General features: G+C 27.5%; 1 protein-coding gene across 3 annotated transcripts in view; it reads left to right on the top strand.

Annotated features, from left to right (window-relative positions):
* Nucleotides 1-20,174, top strand: part of LOC107437034 (FA complementation group M) — a 71,273-nt gene that overhangs the window by 36,807 nt on the left and 14,292 nt on the right. For all 3 annotated transcript variants that reach the window (XM_071181566.1, XM_016048899.3, XM_016048898.3), the window contains 8 exons: nt 280-452; nt 1,627-1,704; nt 4,270-4,428; nt 9,685-9,928; nt 12,096-12,226; nt 14,984-15,062; nt 15,153-15,319; nt 19,829-20,035. In XM_071181566.1, coding sequence (XP_071037667.1) covers nt 280-452; nt 1,627-1,704; nt 4,270-4,428; nt 9,685-9,928; nt 12,096-12,226; nt 14,984-15,062; nt 15,153-15,319; nt 19,829-20,035 — 1,238 coding nt within the window. The remainder of the gene's footprint in view (nt 1-279; nt 453-1,626; nt 1,705-4,269; nt 4,429-9,684; nt 9,929-12,095; nt 12,227-14,983; nt 15,063-15,152; nt 15,320-19,828; nt 20,036-20,174) is intronic.

The raw sequence follows: 20,174 nt of genomic DNA, 5'->3' as shown, positions 1-20,174 counted from the left end.
AAAACTGTACTTTTTCTGAATGAACATACCATTCAAAGTATTAGGATAGATCATTAGATCAAAATTTATTCAGGGTATCCTTTTTTTGTCTCTGTACATTTATCAATTTAGATGATATGGTGGTGAGCTTGATTTAGCAATAATTTGTCATGTAGGATATTTCCACGAGCAGTGTAATATTTTATTTTAATATATTATCAGTATTATAGAATAGGATTAAAGGGAAATCATGTCGCATTTTAAATGTTTTGTTTAATTTTCAATTATTGTTTGTTGTAGGAGCGACTCAGCCAGAGGAGAGAAAGCGGTTGTGGTTGAGAAAGAGGGTTTTCTTTTTGACACCTCAAGTACTCTGCAATGACATTGCAAGAAACATTTGCCCAGCTGCAAATATTAAATGCATTGTGATAGATGAAGCCCACAAATCACTGGGTAACCATGCATACTGTCAGGTACAAGCTTTATAGTTATTTCACTTAAGATTTTTTTAAAAAACGATTAGTGTGCAAGGCTATATTATTTTTGTGTTTTATAATCCTTTTTCGAGTTCAATAAAATTTGTGGTTAAAAAATTATATTTTTTTCAATAAACTGTTATTAATGATCAGATTTTCCTTACTATGATGTTATCTTAGATGTTAGATGAATCTTAATAACTGAAAGAAAACGCTTTTAACTTGTTAATAATTGAGTGCTATGTTTGAAATAAGTTTCTAACTCATATGCAAAAAAAAAAAAAAAAAAAAAAAAAAAAAAAAAAAAAAAAAAAAAAAAAAAAAAAAAAAAAAAAAAAAAAAAAAAAAAAAAAAAAAAAAAAANATAAGGTATTTAAATTTCAATATTAATATATTTTTCATAAAACTATTGTTACATAATGTACTATTACTTTAATAAATGTTTAAAATCATAAAATAAATGTACAAACACAGTATCTAATAGAGTTTTATTTTAATTAACAGAAAATTACTTTTGTGGGGGTCGATGGGGATTTCGAAAAATTATATAGGGGTCGATGATCAAAAAAGTTTGGCGACCCCTGGTCTAAATAGTTAAGTTAGGAGATGATTAAGCGTTTGGATTACTTAATGCATGTTGGGAATATTGAAATGCAATGAATTGATCGCATTCGAGTAAAAAAAAAAAGTATAAATAACTGACATACATCACTAATAAAGCATTCTTTTTAAATTTATGAGTAAAATTTATGTAACAAATTGTAATTCATTCTGGTTATTAGTCTTATTTGTCATGCATTGTCAAATGTCTTAAAAATGTGAAAGATGGGAAAATTTAATAAAAGTTATTATGTCAAGTAACTTGCTGAATTTACTGCATTCACATTTGATTGCTCATACAAATCTGTGTCAGAATAATTTGCTATTATCTTTGCACAATTCCTAATTTTATCACGCAAACTGACATTTAAATAGTTAATTGATGAACTTAGCGCAAGCAAAATAGCCTTGTGTTAAATTTTTTTGTGACATTTTACTTCACACATTTTTATCTTTTATTTTAATTGTATTTTATCGAACTAGCAACTGTTATACACTAAATATCATTATCAAAGCATACAAAATGTTTTTATTATTTATTTTTAAATTTCCACTAAAATTATTTTTGCAGGTGATTCAAGAGGTTCAGGCTTTTACTTCTCAATTCCGTGTTTTGGCTTTAACAGCTACTCCGGGGGGAGATATACAGGTAAATAATTTTACTTTCATTCTAAAAATAAGCAAAATGTATTCAAAATCCCTTCTTTCTATCTATTACCAATTTTTTACATTTTAAATACTGCCAAGAATTTCACATCAAATATTTTTTGTAAAGCTGTGTCTGTAGTAAAGCTATTGTTTACTTATTGCAATTAAATTGTAGTTTATACTAACTTATGTTTATTATAATTTTTCTTTAGTTAATTTGTAAAAATCACTTATTCCTATCCATGTTGTAATAATTATTTAAGAATTTTAAAACAAAAGAAAAATAAAGTAATCTTTCATTATAATTTTGCTAATAATTTATTTTGACTTATCGATACATTATTTTTATTTCCTATTTTTATGATACCTTCTTTCAACTATTTCAAAGTTAATTTATTTTATTATTATTATTGTTCTCTGTAAGGTTCTTGCTGATTCTATGTTTTGGCAATAGAGAAAATCAGACTTGCAATTAATTATTATGATAAATTTATTTAACCGAAACTTCTTCGAGGCAAGATTATGTGTTAATTTTCTTTAGAATTTAAAGATCTAGAGGGAAGAATGATTTATGTCCATTTTTTTCAAAAGTGATGGTTGGATCACCATTCTCAAGTTGTATTTTAAGATAACCAAGTTTTGATGAATGAATAAAGTGAAAACTCCATTCTCTCCCAGTGTTATTACCCAGTGAAGATAGGCCATACTGTGGAAAAACCCTTTCTATCCTTGCACAAAATCGTTAACTCTCCAAATCAGCTTTTACGAACATAAACCGTTCTTCCTTCTTGGTCTTAATCTGTTTTTGCTGAAGCGAGGGTTAATAATTGATTCTTGATTTTATTAATGAAAAATCTTTTATTCTGATTTTCAGTTTTATCTATCTGTTGATTATGAGTTCTTCAGTATTGATAAAATTATATTTGAAACTTTTAAAACTCTCTGTTCTAAAAAGTAATTTTGAAATGAAAAAAAAAAATTTTATTACTCTTTTGCGATAAAATTTGTTTTTCTTGCAGACAGCAAATTATGCTCATTTTTAGGTTGTCTATTTTAAAATTAGTCTGGTGTATGTATACTATTTCAAAAAATTTTCCACTTTTTTGTAAAATGTTGCCCCATTATTTTTTTTTTGTTGGTCCACTATGGAGTTATGCGATGTTCATTTTTATTTTAAGATTTAATTTATGCCATGTACTTTCCCAAAAGTTTCTCTAAAATTCGTTAATATTTCTTCATTACTTGTTTCTATTGAATCATTTTTCTGAAAAAAAGATTTTTGTTTTTCTTATTATTACTACTATCATTATTATTTTTTTCAATCAGACTTTTAGCAATAAAAGCCGAATTTCTGTTTTTCTTTTTTCCAAGTTTACATTGAATCTTCTAATGTTACTTTTCAGGTTATTTTTAATTTTGTTAGATTTATTCTTACTTTTAGCGTTTGTCTTATTACAACCACAATTTCCAGTTGTAATTTTTCATTTAATATTTTAACAATTAAATTTCAAACATTTTTTCCGAATGTTTTAAGAATTGATTAAAAATTACAAATTGACTTGGATGAGTAAATTAAATTAGTAATATTAGTTGTAAGTCCTACACATTAACAAACTAATCTAATTATATTTTTATTAGAAATTTATAAACTTACATTAAAAACATCATGTGCAAAACAATTACATCATGTGCAATCCAAAAGTGTGGAATATTTGTCTATGCAATTGGGTATTCTTGTTAATTTTAGACCGAGTTGAAGTTTTCCTATCTGAGAACATCTACATTTATCTTATTATGAACAAATTAAAAACTAATTTTCATTCATCTTTCAATATCTAGTCAATGAATTAAATGTGTCCTTTTTTTCTATAAATAAATAAAAATTACACTTGTTTTATGCTTTATCCATAGGGAAAAATTAACGGTTAATTTGTTAAATCAATATAACAAATGGCATTTTTTTTTGTCAAAAATGCACTGTTTGTGCATTTTTAAGATTATTTTTGATAAATATAGAATTATTATGAATATTTTATATCCTGAAAATTGCTTTTTTTCACACTTGTTTATGAAAATTTTTCTTCATTTTAAATAATGAACCGAGTAAAGTTTACCATATTTTAATAAATGATTCAAAAGAAATAAATGATATCAACAAAATAAATGATTCAAAAGAAATTTCAGTTCCTGGAAAAGTGGCTGCATGTTTTAAAAAATGCTTTAAACACACTAAATTGGACATTGGCCAGTAGTAAAATTTCCAAATTTTGCCCTATGCCTTCTACTATACTTAAAACTGTTTTGAAACAGATATTTTAAGTATCGAAGCAAAGTTAAGGTCAGTGCCCTTGTTTTTGTTGAACCACAGCAAACAATTGATTACCGGGAGAAAAATTTTTTTTTTTTTGAATAAACTATTCAGACAGTGCTAGTGAGGTTTTCTAAGTTAAGAAAAAAAAATAAAAAAAATACAGGGTTTAATTAGTTTTATTTGAAAAATACATGATTTTTGGTTTTTTCAATATTTATTTGGTATTGAATTGTTGATTATTTCTTTTTAACACAGGCTGTGAAGTTGGTGTTGTCCAATCTTCTCATCTCTCATGTTGAGTTGAGAACAGAAGACAGTGAAGACGTGAAGCAGTACACACACATCCGTGACATAGAAAAGATTGTGATTCCTCTTGGTGACCAACTCAATGAAGTTAAAAGCAGGTTTTTAGATGTAGGATTTTTACATTTAAATATTAGTCAAACCTTTGAATATCTAGATAAATAAATGCCAAATAAATATTTGATAAAAAGTTATCTATTTAATAAAAAAAATAGGTTTTAATAATTATAATTATAAAGTAGTAAATGAATGACTATCATATTGTTTGCTGTATACCAATTATTCCGTTTTAACGTTTTTTTCTACTGCTGACTACTTCTTGCCACTAAAATCTAACTCACTAATGTGTTTTGACTTGAAATCATTTTGACTTTTTAATACTTTACTGTTTACCAAGCACAAGTTAACCCAACAGTTATTTTTTAATTTATTTTAGGAATGACCATTTTTTTGTTTAAAAAAATAAGTAAATTTACTTGTGCTTTGCTACCAAAAATACTGACTTTTATTTTTTTGAAAATGATCTAGACTATCGATGATCCTGATCTCGAGAATTTTGTATTTATTTCTTGTTTTTAGTTTGATGTGTCACATTTAGAATTTCATTTATATGTGTGGATTTTAATAAAGCTGAACAAGCAGATATTGTAAACACTTCGAAAGATTAAGCATTTACACTATGTGCTTGAGAAGGGTATGGATCAGTTTCATTTAATCAATAGTGCTTAGTACTTTATTGTATGCAGTATTTCAAATGAAAGCATTGTGTAACAAATAAGTGCATTAAGTATCAGCTAAGTTTAGTAAGGTGAAGTTAATGACTAATATTGTTAAAAAGGAAAGTTATTTCTATCTGTGGAATATGGCTCCATCTCCTTAATTCGATCACACAGACTACCAAATCTGATTAGACCTCTTAACTTTTGCTCCTTCCAAAGAAAGGATTCTGCCAAGTGCTAGGTAAATAACATTTGAATAAAATTGTATTCAAAATCAATTAAAAAATAAACCACACATTTTACTACCACTTTAAATATAAAAGTAAAATTTTACGGAAAACTGGTAGCTATGCTGTATTAGATAACTTTTAAATGTTCTTTGCAGGTTTTGGATTATAGATAAGTTAAAATGTGTTTTATAAAGGGGTCATTGTGAGAGATTTATGAGTTTCTCTTCATTTGAATCAAATATAAGTTAAAAAAAATAACCAAAAAGATCATTAAAAAAGCAAGTTTGTTATGATATACAGCTCAAAATATTCCTTTGTTTTCTGTTTTCTTTAAAACTTGGCTTTGCAATTGAAGTTTGGCTTGTTATAAATTTAAATAACCAATTTGTGCCAATGTTTCTAATTAAAAATGCAATAAGTATGAATTAGAGGAAAAATGTTAAGATTTTTATGTATTAGTAGGGGGCTAAGCCCCCTGTTCACTGCCACTCACCAACCCCGATTATTGCTTTGCAATATTGCTTCACAATAATTGTCTTTTCTTGGCAGAAAACAGTTTTTATATTAAAGTTAAATTATTCACTTAACATATATGTACTGAAAGGAATTCTATTTACTTACTCTTGTGCCTCTACTTCCCATGTCTAAATATTACTCTCAAATATTACTTTACCCAAATATTAGATCTTTTGGTGAACGGAAGGGATTTTTCGAAGTAATCATTTTTTAAAATAACATTTATATTCTTATAGCATTGTATTGTTCAAACAAGTTTGATGAGTTCACAACCATAATTTTATACTCTCGCTAATAGTAGCAGTACTGGAAAATAAGTTTAAATTAGGGAAACAAAAATATTTAAAGAAAAACAATACCTTTGCGACTTTTGTTAATTTTGTGCTGATGACATCCAAAACAATATGGAAATGAATGAGGAAAAACTGGATCCTACCACGTGATTTTCCGGCCAATAAAAATGCGCCGACAACAATGGAAAACGGAGTCAGACTTCTATGATTTTATGTTATATAAAGATACACCCTTACGATTTAGTTTATTCACTTTTTCAAAATCTCTGAATTAGAAATACCCCACAATTTGAATTTAAAGCAGCTTTTATAGCAGACTTTGTGATCGTTGACTGAGTTTACAGTGATGACAAGATTTCACCATTTCTCATATTAATCAACTGTGCCAATTAAACCTTGATACTGAGCATATTTTATTACACCTAATAGTAATTTCAGCCAGGTACCCAGCAACCCAGGTATTGGGCTGGATTTTTGACCAACATACTACTGTTTTACTTACAATAAAATTTTTTGAAAAGATTTCTGTTACTTTGATATTCTTCAATGCGATGACAAAACAATATTATAAACAATTGCGATAAAAAATTTAATGTGCAAAATCGTAATGAATTAATTTATTTAAAACAATTAAACAAATATGGAAGATATAATGTTGGAAAATTCAAAATTTAAAGAAAAATATTGATTAATTACATTTCATTAGTTTTTACTAAATTCTATATCTGCTAGATGTTTTATTAATAAAATATCTTTTTAATGGGGCATTTCGAAAAAATTAAATTTGTATACTTAATCAAAAGGAAGATTGTCTTACAAAAAATGTCAATTTTTATTTAAACTTGTTGGATGTAACTGTAGTAAAAATGTTTCTAATTTATAATTTTAAAAAAAAATCGCAAGGCAAATAAATATTTTTTTTTTATTAAATCATTATTTTTTATCATAATTAGATATACTGAATAAATCTGCATGTTTTATAATTCAGGGATGAGATTAGCCAGAAGGCAAAAAATCTGAATTTCCACGATAGTAAATTTTACGCAAGCGCAACCCTTTAATAATAAATTCCAGACAGTTTAAGGTAATAAATAATGTGTTGACATACAACTGTGTACTAATCTATTATTATATAAATGATTGCATTGATACTTAACATTTAGTAAAAATAAAAATTACCATTTGAAAAATAAAGCTGGAAATTATATTTTTCCTCAGTTCACATAAGAGAAAATTATTACTTGAAAAACTACCTGGTTTAGCAAATTAAAACTGCTGAGAATATACATTAATATTTCATTTCTTTTAATAAATACTATTATGTGATTTATTGCAAATATATCAGTAATATTACTTTTTAAACTAAATTGGAAAAAAAAAACTTTAACAATGGACCAAATCATTATGTTCATATTATAGTCTAATCTAACTAGAGCACTTTGAAACATATCAATAACAGAAGTAGAAACATATAGTAACTCCTTAACATACAAAAATTGCTATTTTAGTTTGAAAAATTACATGACAATCAGCAACTGTTTAGATAATTGTTTTTTATTTGATAAGAATTCCGCATTTTATAGCATAAATAACAGCAATTATAAATAAAATTTTGATGATAAGTTAATTAACTNATAACAGCAATTCTAAATAAAATTTTGATGATGAGCTAATTAACTCTTTTTCCAAAAAAAAAAAAAATGAAATTAAATCCCTTTTTAAGTGATTGCTTTTGTTTGCTATATCTTTTATGTTTGCTATATTTAGTCGTTAGTCCATCTTCAAACATCTTGTGACAAATCCTATTTTTTCTTCTTTGCAAGCACAGAATGTAAGTTTTGAATATATTCCCTTCCAGTTTCTCTGATGTTGTAACACTTACATATACTAATAATCGTCGTTAGAAAGACAAGAATCTCGAATCTTACAAGAATCTCGATAGTTGATCTTAAAATTGCGTGAATATGAATAACAATTATGGATTTTGAAATCACATGAATATGAAACTAGATATACGATTTTGAAAATGAGAGAATACAAACTGGGATATAGAATTTTTAAAACGCGTAAATACAAGTCATGATTCATAATTTTTAGATCGCGTAAATACAAATCATGATGCGTAATTTTTAGATTGCATAAATAAGAATTATGATGCATAATTTTTAGAATGCGTGAATGTGAATCCCAATGCCTTATTTTAAAATCACGTATAAATACGAAAATCAATGTTTGATATTATAAACTGCATGAGCAAATCAAGACATTGAATTTTAAACTTGCGTGAATACGAATCGCTACATAGCTTTTTAAAAAGGCGTAAATATGAATCACAATGTCGGATTTTTAAATCTCGTAAATAAGAATCACAACACGCAAATATGAAAAGCTATGTTTGATATAAAAATCGTGTGAATAAGAATCGAGATATTAGCAGATTCCAGGCTTGGGACCTCTAAAAGGCTTGTCAGAAGCAGCGTCGTTTGAACTACAAAAATCGGATTTATCTGGAGGGCGGGTGAAAAATTCGGAAAAATCTTTTCTGCTGCGAGTAAAAGAGGAGAAAATAGCTAAAATAAGTAAAATGAGAAAGGATTGGTAGCTATGTAGTTTGAATTTTCTGTTTCCCTTTGAAAATCGGTGAATTTTCTGAAAAAGCGGAATACTTATTAAAAAAAAAGGTGAAATTTTTAGAAAAATCTGAATTTTTGATAAAAAAGCTGAAATTCAAGAGATAAAAGTGAAAAAAGCGGAAATCCGCTAAAAAGAGGAAAAATCTCATCCCTGAAATTGTAAAAAACATTTAAAAAAATATTATACTGCTCTTAAGCAAAAATTTTACATTTACTTTTTCAATTCTTTATAAATGAATTCTATTGATGTTTTGGTAGATCCAGTTCTGTATAAAGCAGATACAGTGATTGTCCCTGATAAAATAAGTCTATTACTAAAATCATTATTTATCAAAACCTTTACCTTTTTGGAAAATCAATCTTTTGGAAATCATATGAATATAAAAAGATTACGCTACATCTTGATGGATTAAACCTTTAATTGATTAGAGAGTTGAAATTAGTATGTTGCACACTTGTTTATTTTTATCAAAACAATATAACAGAAAAATAAAGCTGCATGTTTTGAGAATAATAAGTTTCCCCTCATCAGGTAGGAATACTAAAAAGATCTGATCAATAAGTGTTTCATTTTTCATTGGCTAAATATTATTGGATCTTCTGCCAAATTTTCAAATTTCAAGATGCTAAGATTGTTTTTATTGTTAATTGTAACTCTAAACTAAAGTTTAGAAATTAATTTTCACAAACAAGCACAGTACTATCAAAGATAAAACGCATCATAATTTTTTTCTACTGCTTAGAAAAACATGTTAAAGTATCTTATTTTTAATTTGGTTTTTTGTGCTCTATTTTAAAATTTTCTTCTCTTTTTACCAATTGATCTCTCTCTGGAACTGTACCTATGAAATTAAAGTTTTGCCTTGAGCTATGAATATACTTGAACCCTTTGAAGCAATAAGTTTTTTCCCTTATTACTAGAAAGTCTAATGATTAGACCAGCAGTTTTTTTATTACAATTGATTATTTTTTGTAGATCATCAATATCTATTTGAAGAGGCTGACTCAAAGGGGTGTGATTTCATCTCGTAACCCGACATCTTTAACAAAATTTCAAATTCTGAAAATGAGAGAGGATTTCGCTCAACACCCTCCTTCCTCCATCGATAAGTTCACTTTCGGTCTTTCGATGGCCGACTTTTCGCTGCTGATTAGTTTGTATCATGCATATGAACTGCTGCTACTTCATGGTGCGAGACAGTTTTATAACTTTCTAACAGGTATGTAGCCTTCAAAGAAATAAAAATTATTTTAGAGAAACTTCAATCCTCTCTTAGTTTTCGAGAAGTGAATAACCCAGGTTGTGGTCGACAGATGGTAAAAATACCATCATCCCTCTGAGAGTTTTGGAAATCGAAAAACTTGGGTGAATATTTCTAATACAGTCAAACCCCGCTATAGTGAACACGGTTTATAGTGAAGTCTTGGATATAGTGAACGAAATATTTGGTCCCGTGCCTTGCTATACACTTACACCTTGCTATGCTATACACTTGCCTTGCTATACATATACATTGCTTTTGTGGATATAGAAACCAAAAAAGTGAAGTTGGATATAGTGAACTTTTTTCTGTCTTCGACTGATTTTTTTTCTCCATTTTTTTGTAATAATTTTGAAATTTCTACTTCAAAATAAATACATAAATCGATTTTTAGAACCATCCATATAGGGGAATGTAAAGATAAGCATTTTTCCTTGTTTACTTCTTTTATCTCACTTTCCTATCCCTAAACAAAGCAAGCAGATGTTTCCAACTCAGGCAGATGATGCACCTGTGAGGTGTCAGTGGGATCAACATGCATTTTCTGTCAAAGGGAATTAGTAATTATTCATTATTGGTCAAAGGGTTGGACACTAATATGGGCTGATAAGGCCCTCGTTTCAACTCTTTTCTGCTTTCAGTTTAGTTAAAAAAATCCTGCAGACAAGTGTCTCAAATTTAACAATGGCGAGCAGTAAACGTAAAACGTTCTCCATTGATGATAAAATGGGCATAATGAGAAAAATTGAAAATGGATGCAATCAAGCTGATATTTGCAGGGAATATGAACAATCCAAATCTGCAGCTTGTAACATATGAAAAAATAGGCAATTAATAATTTCTGCTCATGAAAAAAAATTAGATGGCAGAAAAAAGTTGAGAAGCAGATCACATGGATGTTGAAGAAGCATTGCTGAAGTGGTTAACCAATAGAAGATGCCGCAATCTTTCAGTATCTGGACAAATGTCGATGAATTTAATAAGCGATTTTATGAAACTGCTTTTATGTGCTCGAATGGCAGGTTAGACAGGTTTAAAAAGCGGAATAACAGAAATCTGGAAAAATTATCTGAGAGTCGATAAGTGTTTCCATATCTGATGTTGAGGATTGCTCATCAGCAAAAGATTACTAATTTTTTTTTTGTACGCAAGACAAAGAGTAATGAAAAATAACACATTTTTTGCTACTACACAATATTTTTCAGTCATTTATTTAATAATGTGCAATAAAAGGGAGGAGTTTGGGAACCATTAGTTAAATTGCCTGCGTAACGGATATAGTGAACTCCCGGTTACAGTGAACCGAAATTTCGGTCCCTTGAAGATTCACTATAGGGTTTGACTGTAATATAATTTCGTTCATCTAATAATATAAACTGATTTATCAATGCGGCGAAGACTCCAGGAAAAGTGCAACTTTTTTCCATGGCTGCCTGAGAATTAAAGCAAACATGTGATTATCAGCATTGGTTAGCATCAAAGTAAATCATGTTGCATATTTTGCTAGAATCAGGCTCTGATAAAATAAATAATTTTAAATTAGATAAATCCATATTTTTTTAGGAAAAAAAAACAACAATAGAGAAAATTCAATCTTAAGTGAATCAAAGTGACTGGAAAACAAGTTAAAAAGTATGATGATAGAGAACTGAATCATCTTATTGGAAATCTTGAGAATTATTTTAGAAATATTCTGCTCTTATCCCATATACAAAATTAATTTATTATAATGTTTCATAAATGCATGTGAATTAAAAAGAAATGCCCAAAATAAAACGGCAGAGAGCTATTGAAATATTTTGGGCAAATTAAAAAGATACTTCAAGTAATGTATAAAATAACAACGGAATCATTATTATAAATTAGGTTGACAATGAAATTTTCAGTATAGTACTTTCTGAATTAGCAAATCATGAAACAAAACAGTGTCCTTTAAAGCGAGCATTAAAAGTGCCTAGAATAATATTCAATTACTATATAATTGCTTTTTAAAATAATATTTTAATTTTGGAATTATAATTTGCATTAAAAATGTTTTATAATTAATATTTATTCATTATGTTTTATTTTTAAATGTTATGAATTACCGTAATTATCTCAAATGTATGTGAATGCATATTTTTAGGAATATTAAATGGAGAAAAATCTATTCCTCATGCCAGAGCTGAGTTGCAAAAAAACGAGGAATTTGAAAGATTAATGTCTGACGTTCAAGAAAACTATATTCCAGATCCAGTTCCAGATGGAAATATAAGTGTGAGTAAAAAATGCTATTGATATTCATTTTAATGATTCATATAAAGGCCTCTATTGGCATTTCTCGAAGGCAACTGTTTCATAGAAGTGAAGGTCCAGGTACTGCGCTTTCATTTGAGGGATACAGGAAAGACCAGTCACTTAAGGACCATCAGATTCTCATCTAGCAGCAAGAAGTTAATGCAATGCATATGTAGCTAGCTGAGTTTTGTTGGGTGACCTTTTAAAGCAATCTCTGACAGAGTACTAGGGGTGATGAGGGCAAACAAACTCATGGATCTAATTTGATACAATTATTGAATAATAGAAAAAAAAATTGAAAAATATTTGCATTGATAATTTTTTTATAAATTGTTTTTTCTTTCTTCCCCCTTTTTCTAGAATTTTTTTTAACATGTTTAGTTTATCAAATTTTAGTTTAGTTTTAGGAGTTTAGTTTAGAGTTGTGATGCCATGTTGAGTAAGCGATTGTTTGTATAATCAATGCACGAGAGCATGTTTTGTAACTTTCTCAGTACAGAATTAGGCTTTTTTTTACTACAGAGAGATTATTGACATATTTCAAAAGCTCTGTTAATGAAATGACTTCATTATTATTTTATTCATTTTAGTCATGATTTATATAAAACAGTTTGTCTGATTATCATTGTATACATATGATAAAGAAAGAAAAATCTTTAAATAAGTATGTAAATAATTTAAGTGTTTTTTTTCTTCATGTAAAATAGTTTCATACGCTTTTCTATTATTTATTTTTTTATCATTTAGTTTATATGAAATTTTGAATTTTTATTCTTTTCTCACTCTTATATTTTTCTATTTTAAATTTCATTGTTAAGTGTTCGGCAGCTAATTCTTCATTTTAATTAGATATGTGGGAAAACTAGTTTTTGTTGAAGGGAAACTCCAGATAGCATATCAGAGGATAACTTTTACTCCCACTTTAACCATTTTCTAAATATTTTGACTGCAAAAATGTGTGATTCTGAATAATTGAAGAATTAAAATTGGCATATAATTAAATAACATTAATATCCCAATATGCGATTGACCTGTGTATTAGACATTCATTTTCGTAATAGTTGTGTTTTTTTTTTTAGTTTTGCTCTTTTAGTGCCACAGCCTGGTTGTATATGTAACATAGTATACCCTACGTTGTTTTTTTTAAAAAGTGAGGTGTTACAGCCTAGTATAATCTATGCTGATGTTTTTTTAATGTTAAGTGCCAACATACTTTATTCTTGTTGTGCCACCTATTTATTTGTAAAGTAACTTTGTGGGTAGATTGTATATTGGTGTAATACCTAAGTAATTATAGTGAATAGCAATCATAATTTTTCAATTTGCCGAGTGGTCATATATGTAACTTTCCGTTTCACTACACCACTGAAGGCAGATTGTTACTCTGAAAACACAATTAAACAAAATAACTTGCTGGACTTTTAAGTAATAACCCAGTGCTGTGATTAAATATTTATATAGTGTGAGTGTTTTAAACTGTGAAGTACTATAAATCGGTGTTGGTGCGGGCAATTATTGGTATTACATAATCCATTATTGGTATTATTCATTGATATTATGTACTAAAACTACAATTTGATGAGTAGTCATACTTGTAAATTTTGGTTTTGCAGATGTTGTTGTTTTCAAATTCAGTCATTATCGCTGATAAAATTGTCTGGTTTATAAAATCAGGCTATCTTTAAAATAAAATTTGAAAAATACTGAGTCATCATGCTATTAAAACATACTTAAAATATAATTTTATATAATCATGATGATTGTTTTAAAAAATCAAACATGTGGTTTGAAAAATGAAGAAAAATTTAAATATTTTTCTTGTACAGATACTTCTTTCTTCTCAGTTTCTGGAAGATATATAGTATACGAATAATAAATCCTTCAAATCTGTTTTCCATGCACAAAAAGGCTTTAGATGAGAATTTAACTTTTTAGGCAAGTTTAAAGGTCAGAGGTAAAAAGAACAGAATGAGAAAAATCAAAATGAAAACCAGTTATGAATTAAAGGAACTCATTGATTGTGTATCGTCATTCAATTCTTATGACCATCACTCACACTTATTAACCATTATGTTTAAGAATGAATGAAGCCTGAAATAAAAAATAGATTGAATGTTTTTTGCATAATAGTGGGCTTCATCATACTAAACGCCATAAGCAAGGGGTTAAACTGAATAACTAAAAATAATTTCTAATTATAACATATTACAAATTCAAATACTTTAATTTTGACTAATTAATGTATTTTTTTAATTTCTTTATTAAATTGGATTTTTATAGTTTTTAAAGAGATATTTTCAGAACTTTAGTTTAAAATCATTTAAATTTATAAGTATAATATCTCATATCTTTTTTTTCTTTTTTTTTTAAATCCATTATCAATAACTCTTTTTACAGTTGCATAAGTATAAAAAACTATTAAATTTTCACATTGTTCTTTACTTGCATTCTAAATAATCCAAAAGAATTTTAAAAATTTTGAAATATCATTTAAGAAGTGTCATAATTTATTTCACACCATGTGCCTATGTCATTTCTCTAATTGAAAGTATTTAAAGTAAATTGAGCTATGAAAATCAATTGAAAAATTAACAATCTTATGAAAGTAAATTTGACCAATAGTTTGATTTAAATCAAAGATTTTTACAAAAAAAAAAATCAGTTTACTTCATGATTTAAATCATGTTGATATAACCCAAAATAAAAAGTTTTCTTTTATTACGTTCCCCCTTTTAGGTTTTCAAAAGAACACTTCCAGGTCACCCCAAGCTTAAGAAGCTACTTGAAGTTGTTTTAAATCATTTTAGAACCATAGGTAATTTTTAGATTTGTTTTTCCTTAAACTTGTTCTATATGTACTTTTAACTATGTGTAAGATTGTATTGAACTAGTCATTCCTTTTAAGATGATAAGAACACAAGAGTGATGATATTTTCTCAGTATCGAGACAGTGTTCACGAAATTGTAGACATGTTAAACCTTCATCAGCCCATGGTCAAGTGTATGAGTTTTATTGGACAAGCTTCTAAATCAGCCACCAGTGCTGGAATTTCACAAAAGCAGCAACTGAAAGTAAGGACTTAAAGTTTGCACAATGTACTTGTAATTTACATTTTTATACCCTTTGTATTAGTAAGTAACGTAACACATTTTATTAGTAACTAAATGCATGAATAAACTTCATAAAATATAATCATAAAAAGAAGCACAATTCCACAAAAAAATTAAGTATCTGTATAATTTTAAAATTTTCAATTCTGATAAAAAAATTTTTACCTGTTCATTGTTTTTTTTAAATTGCATTTAGGTGACTATATGAAAAAAATTCTATCAATTATTGATGGAGTGATTAATTATGCATACTAAAGTTTTTTCCCTCATATCATGGCTTTTTAATATTTAGAGAGGCAGTTTAAGAAAGTTTTTTAAAAAAAGATGAAAATAAATCTTTTTATGTTTCTGAGAGCTGGAGTAGAAGTAATAAGTTGTTATAGTTAAATGCTTTCAAAATGCTCAGTTATTTTTTTCTGCTTCAATTGCAAAGATATTCTTTGTATTTTTTGTAACCCTTGAAAAGGAATAAATGCAATTCCTTATACAGTTGATGCTTCTTAAAACAAATCCTATTTCAAAACAAAACTGTATGTTTATAACAGGAATCGAGAAAAAACAAAACTATAGCAAATATTTACTTATTAATGAGAATTGGACTTTTTTTGTTGAGAAAAATATAATTCAATTATCCATTTCCTTCAAAATTTTCAATTTCTGTTCTATGCTGGTTATGAACAGCATTTTTGCTTAGTAACATACATCTAGAGTACTGCGAAATCTAAGAAAAAATAAAAACAAGAAGAATGTAAATACCACATGTTTTATCTCTTAAAACGAACCACCTCAATTTCAAAATAGAGTGAATATAATTTTCACACAAGAAAAATTATAAAAATAATGGTAGTCCTGTCATGTTTCAGGTTTATCCGGGCATAACATTAAAATAAATAACAGTTTGAATAAATTTTTCAAGACGTGTTCATTGCCCACAGAAAAGAAAGTTCAAAAATGTTTAAATGCTTTGGTTTGATGATTTTTCTTCGAATTAAAAAAACTTAAACAAAATTGAAACAATGCGAACATCCCGTTGAACATTAAAATAACTTTGCGTTTAATTAATGTGTAGCGGGACTCCATTAAAATAAAGGGTTGCATTCATAAAGAGCATAGACTGTATTTACGATTGTAACTATTATTAACTAATGGTTGTAACTACTACCTATAGTTTACTTATAACTATTTTTTTAATGTCAGAATCATTATTTGCATATTTTTATTTATTGTCTCAATTCTGCATATTTTAAAAATATTTTCTGAATATTTGTTAGAACTTTAATTTTCTTATTCCTTTATATTTCTGATTCCTTATTAATATTCCTTTTTTGAGCAATTTTCTTGATTTTTTATTACATTTATTGCATTCACAAAACTTTTTATGATACATTTTTCAAACTTTTCTAAAACTCTAATTCATGACACTCATGAAATCAGATGCTGGCAATTATAATTTATCCCTTTACGTGATCACTGATTAGTTTATTAAGTTTTATTAAGCCTCTTCCTTTGTTATTTTTGATTTGTATTTTCTTGATTTTTTTTATTCAGTAAGCTTTTGATGATAGTGCCATTTGACAAAACCTTCCAAAATGAGTTGAAATTAAAGGTGTCACCAAAGTAGATTATTAGGAGAAACAGTGCTTCATAATTTTTACAACTTCTGTAAATTTTTTTGTTTAATGTAAGGCAGTAAAATTATGCAATATGTGATTTTGAGGAAGCCATTTAAATTTACACATTTGTCTGTTTTTAAGTTTTTCAAACTTTTATTTTTTTACATGTTAAGCAACTAAAGCCTGAATTAGATGATGCTAAAAAAATTTTCCAATATGAAACAATGCGAAAACAAGCATGTATATAAAAAATCTAAAAACATCCAAATGTGTAATTCTAAACTAGCTTTGATTTTAGAATTGTATTGGTATGTATTAGAAAAATGAATATAAAAGCTAAAACTCCATATATCTCAAATTGTGATTGCATTGTGTTTTACAAGTATGGAAAAAGACCACTGAATGGAGTAAATATTCACCATTACTGTTTGTCTACGATAGGTACTCTGACCGCCACAAAGTCTGTGACAGTCTGGTGCTATGGAAACAAGAAGAGGGCATTTTAGGGAGGGTAGCTTCGATGATAGCTTGTATGGGAAGTATACCAGATTGGCTGACTCAGCCACCAGTAGGAGACTTATTTAATCTGATTCAATAACTTTTTTAAGACTCGCATTGGATATTTCTTTCTTTCTTGAAATGATTCTCTCTACTCAATCGGTTGTTATTTTTTAAATACAAAAGAAAAAAAGTGAACAAATTCTGACAATAAGGGTAGTACATGTTTTTTTGATTTTACGATATTTATTATGAATGTTCATTGATTGTTAGATGGTTTAATTTCTAAGCTTGCACATTTTTTAAAGCAGTTAATTTATTTTATTATTTGAGTTTTCTGGAAAAAGTGAAGTGCTTAAACTTATTAACTCTGATTTTAAAAGGAGATAAAACTTTTGCTGAAAATGGAAATAGTTCACATTATCTGTGCCGAAAAAGTATTAAATATCTTTGTTTTTATTATTTATTTTTAATTTTTTTTTAAACTGAAAGCGAGCTACCGCAAATAGGATGAAATCTAAAACTATCAACGATGATTTTTATCAGCACCCATCAAAACATCTGAAATTTTTTTGTTGCTTAAATTACGTTTTCTTACTTGTATTTTAATGTAACCTGTATAGTTTTTCTCACTATTTATTAAAAAAAAATAATTCTAGCAGTTTTTTATTAGCAAATTTATTTCTTTTCTTTATAACCAATTTACTATGCATGATAAATTTATAGATCAGTTATTTATTAATAAAACATTGAGCTTGCTTAAAGCAATTTTATACAATTTCCATACATATCCTATTTATCAATCATTACATAGAAATAACAATTTTAATTTGTCATTGAGTCAAAATTTTAATAGCTGTTACACCCAAAATTTAATATCATGATTTTTACATTTTATTGTTGTTTTTTGAAAAGTATATATTATACAAAACAATAGCCCAAAACGATTTCTTTTTATTTAATTTATTTTACAGGTTGTTAACCATTAAATTTTAAAGCTCTTTTTAATTAAAAAATAAATATCTAAGGATAGAATAAATGGATTTTAAAAAATTGTATCTCATTTTACGCAGAAGTAATTGAAGTTTTTGATAAAATAGTTATAAATAAAATATATTCTTCTAGTTCCAAGTTTGAACTCAAAAAATTATGTAAATAAATTATAAATAACTAATTATTCATAATATTATTCACCTAAAATTATAAATTTATTATTTAATATAATGTTTGTTATTTTGTGAAACTTTAGTTGAGGTTTTTAAATTCCCTCCAAATCAACTGATACAGCGCGACTGAGCGATCAGCAGAGTGGAGTGGCAGAGCGCGCGGCAGTGCAGCATTTCGTGAAAAAAGCTATAACTTTTTATGGAATTGTAATCCATTTTTTTTGAAAAGCCATTTTGTTCAGAATGAAATTTACTTTAAAATTGGTTTTGTTTGAACTTTGTACGACATTAACGACATTTTTGTTTTTCATTTTACAACATAATTTCGCAATGAAAATTAAATTTTTTAAGCATTTGTTATATTATAATTATTTTTTCAAAAACTTCCATTATTTAAGCGTAAAACGAGGTAAATTTTTTTAAAATCCATTCATTCTATCCTTAGATATTTATTTTTTAATTAAAAAGAGCTTTAAAATTTAATTGTTAATATCTTGTAAAATAAATTAATTAAAAAAAAATCGTTTTAGGCTATTGTTTTGTATAATATATACTTTTTAAAAAACAACAAAAAATGTAAAAATTATGATTTCAAATTTTGGGTGCTTACCGCTATTAAAATTTTGACTCTTTTAAAAAAAAGAGAAAATCGAACGATCTAAACGATGTTTCAGGTGGGAATATTTATTTCTCTTCACTCTAGAGCTAACACAATAGACCGAAGAAAGAGGTCTCATGGTCTTATTTTCTCTCTCCAAAACCAGCCTTAAAGAGGGACCCGCACCCCTACTTGAAATAATCATACCTCGTTACCATAGTCACCACCACCCCTCCAGACGAATGCCTGTCAGAGTACCTATTGTAGACAAACAGTAGTTTATTTTGAAAATGAAATTGATGGAAAACATAATACTTAGAATTTTTCCCTTCCCTCTTTATCAATTGCGTTCAGTCGGAATAAAAATGGCTTCTTTTACCTAGGGTCATTCTTCAGTTAAAATATTCCTCTTTCTTTCAATTTGTCAGGCTTTATTTGTAATTTGTCATCAATGAATGTTTTTATTGTTGGACTTGTAGTTATGGATTTGTAGTAGGATTATTTTTCTTTCCAATTTTGTTTTAGAAAAATGGCAATAACAATTCAAATTATCTATTTTACGATCAGTGAGTTTCTCCAATGAATTATTTTTCAGGTTTTGGAGCAATTTCGCTCTGGTGGTTACAATACTCTTGTGTCCACCTGCGTGGGAGAGGAAGGTCTAGATATAGGAGAGGTAGATTTGATTGTTTGCTATGATTGTCCCAAGTCACCTATTCGCCTTGTTCAGAGGATGGGTCGTACAGGCAGGCTTAGAAAAGGCAGAATTGTTATTTTGATTGGTGAAGGCAAAGAAGAAAAGGTATGACTTTTTATTTTTGTAATAATTTCAAGAACTTCTCTGACGTTAACACACATGTATACACTTTCTTAAAGTCAGAAAAGAGTATTAATTTTTCCTAAAACTATTATTGAATAATAAAAACTCCAGGTTAAGTGCT

The sequence above is a fragment of the Parasteatoda tepidariorum genome, chromosome 6 (genome assembly GCF_043381705.1).
Source record: "Parasteatoda tepidariorum isolate YZ-2023 chromosome 6, CAS_Ptep_4.0, whole genome shotgun sequence".
Taxonomy (NCBI): domain Eukaryota; kingdom Metazoa; phylum Arthropoda; class Arachnida; order Araneae; family Theridiidae; genus Parasteatoda; species Parasteatoda tepidariorum.
This window is presented reverse-complemented; position numbering and strand designations above follow the sequence as displayed.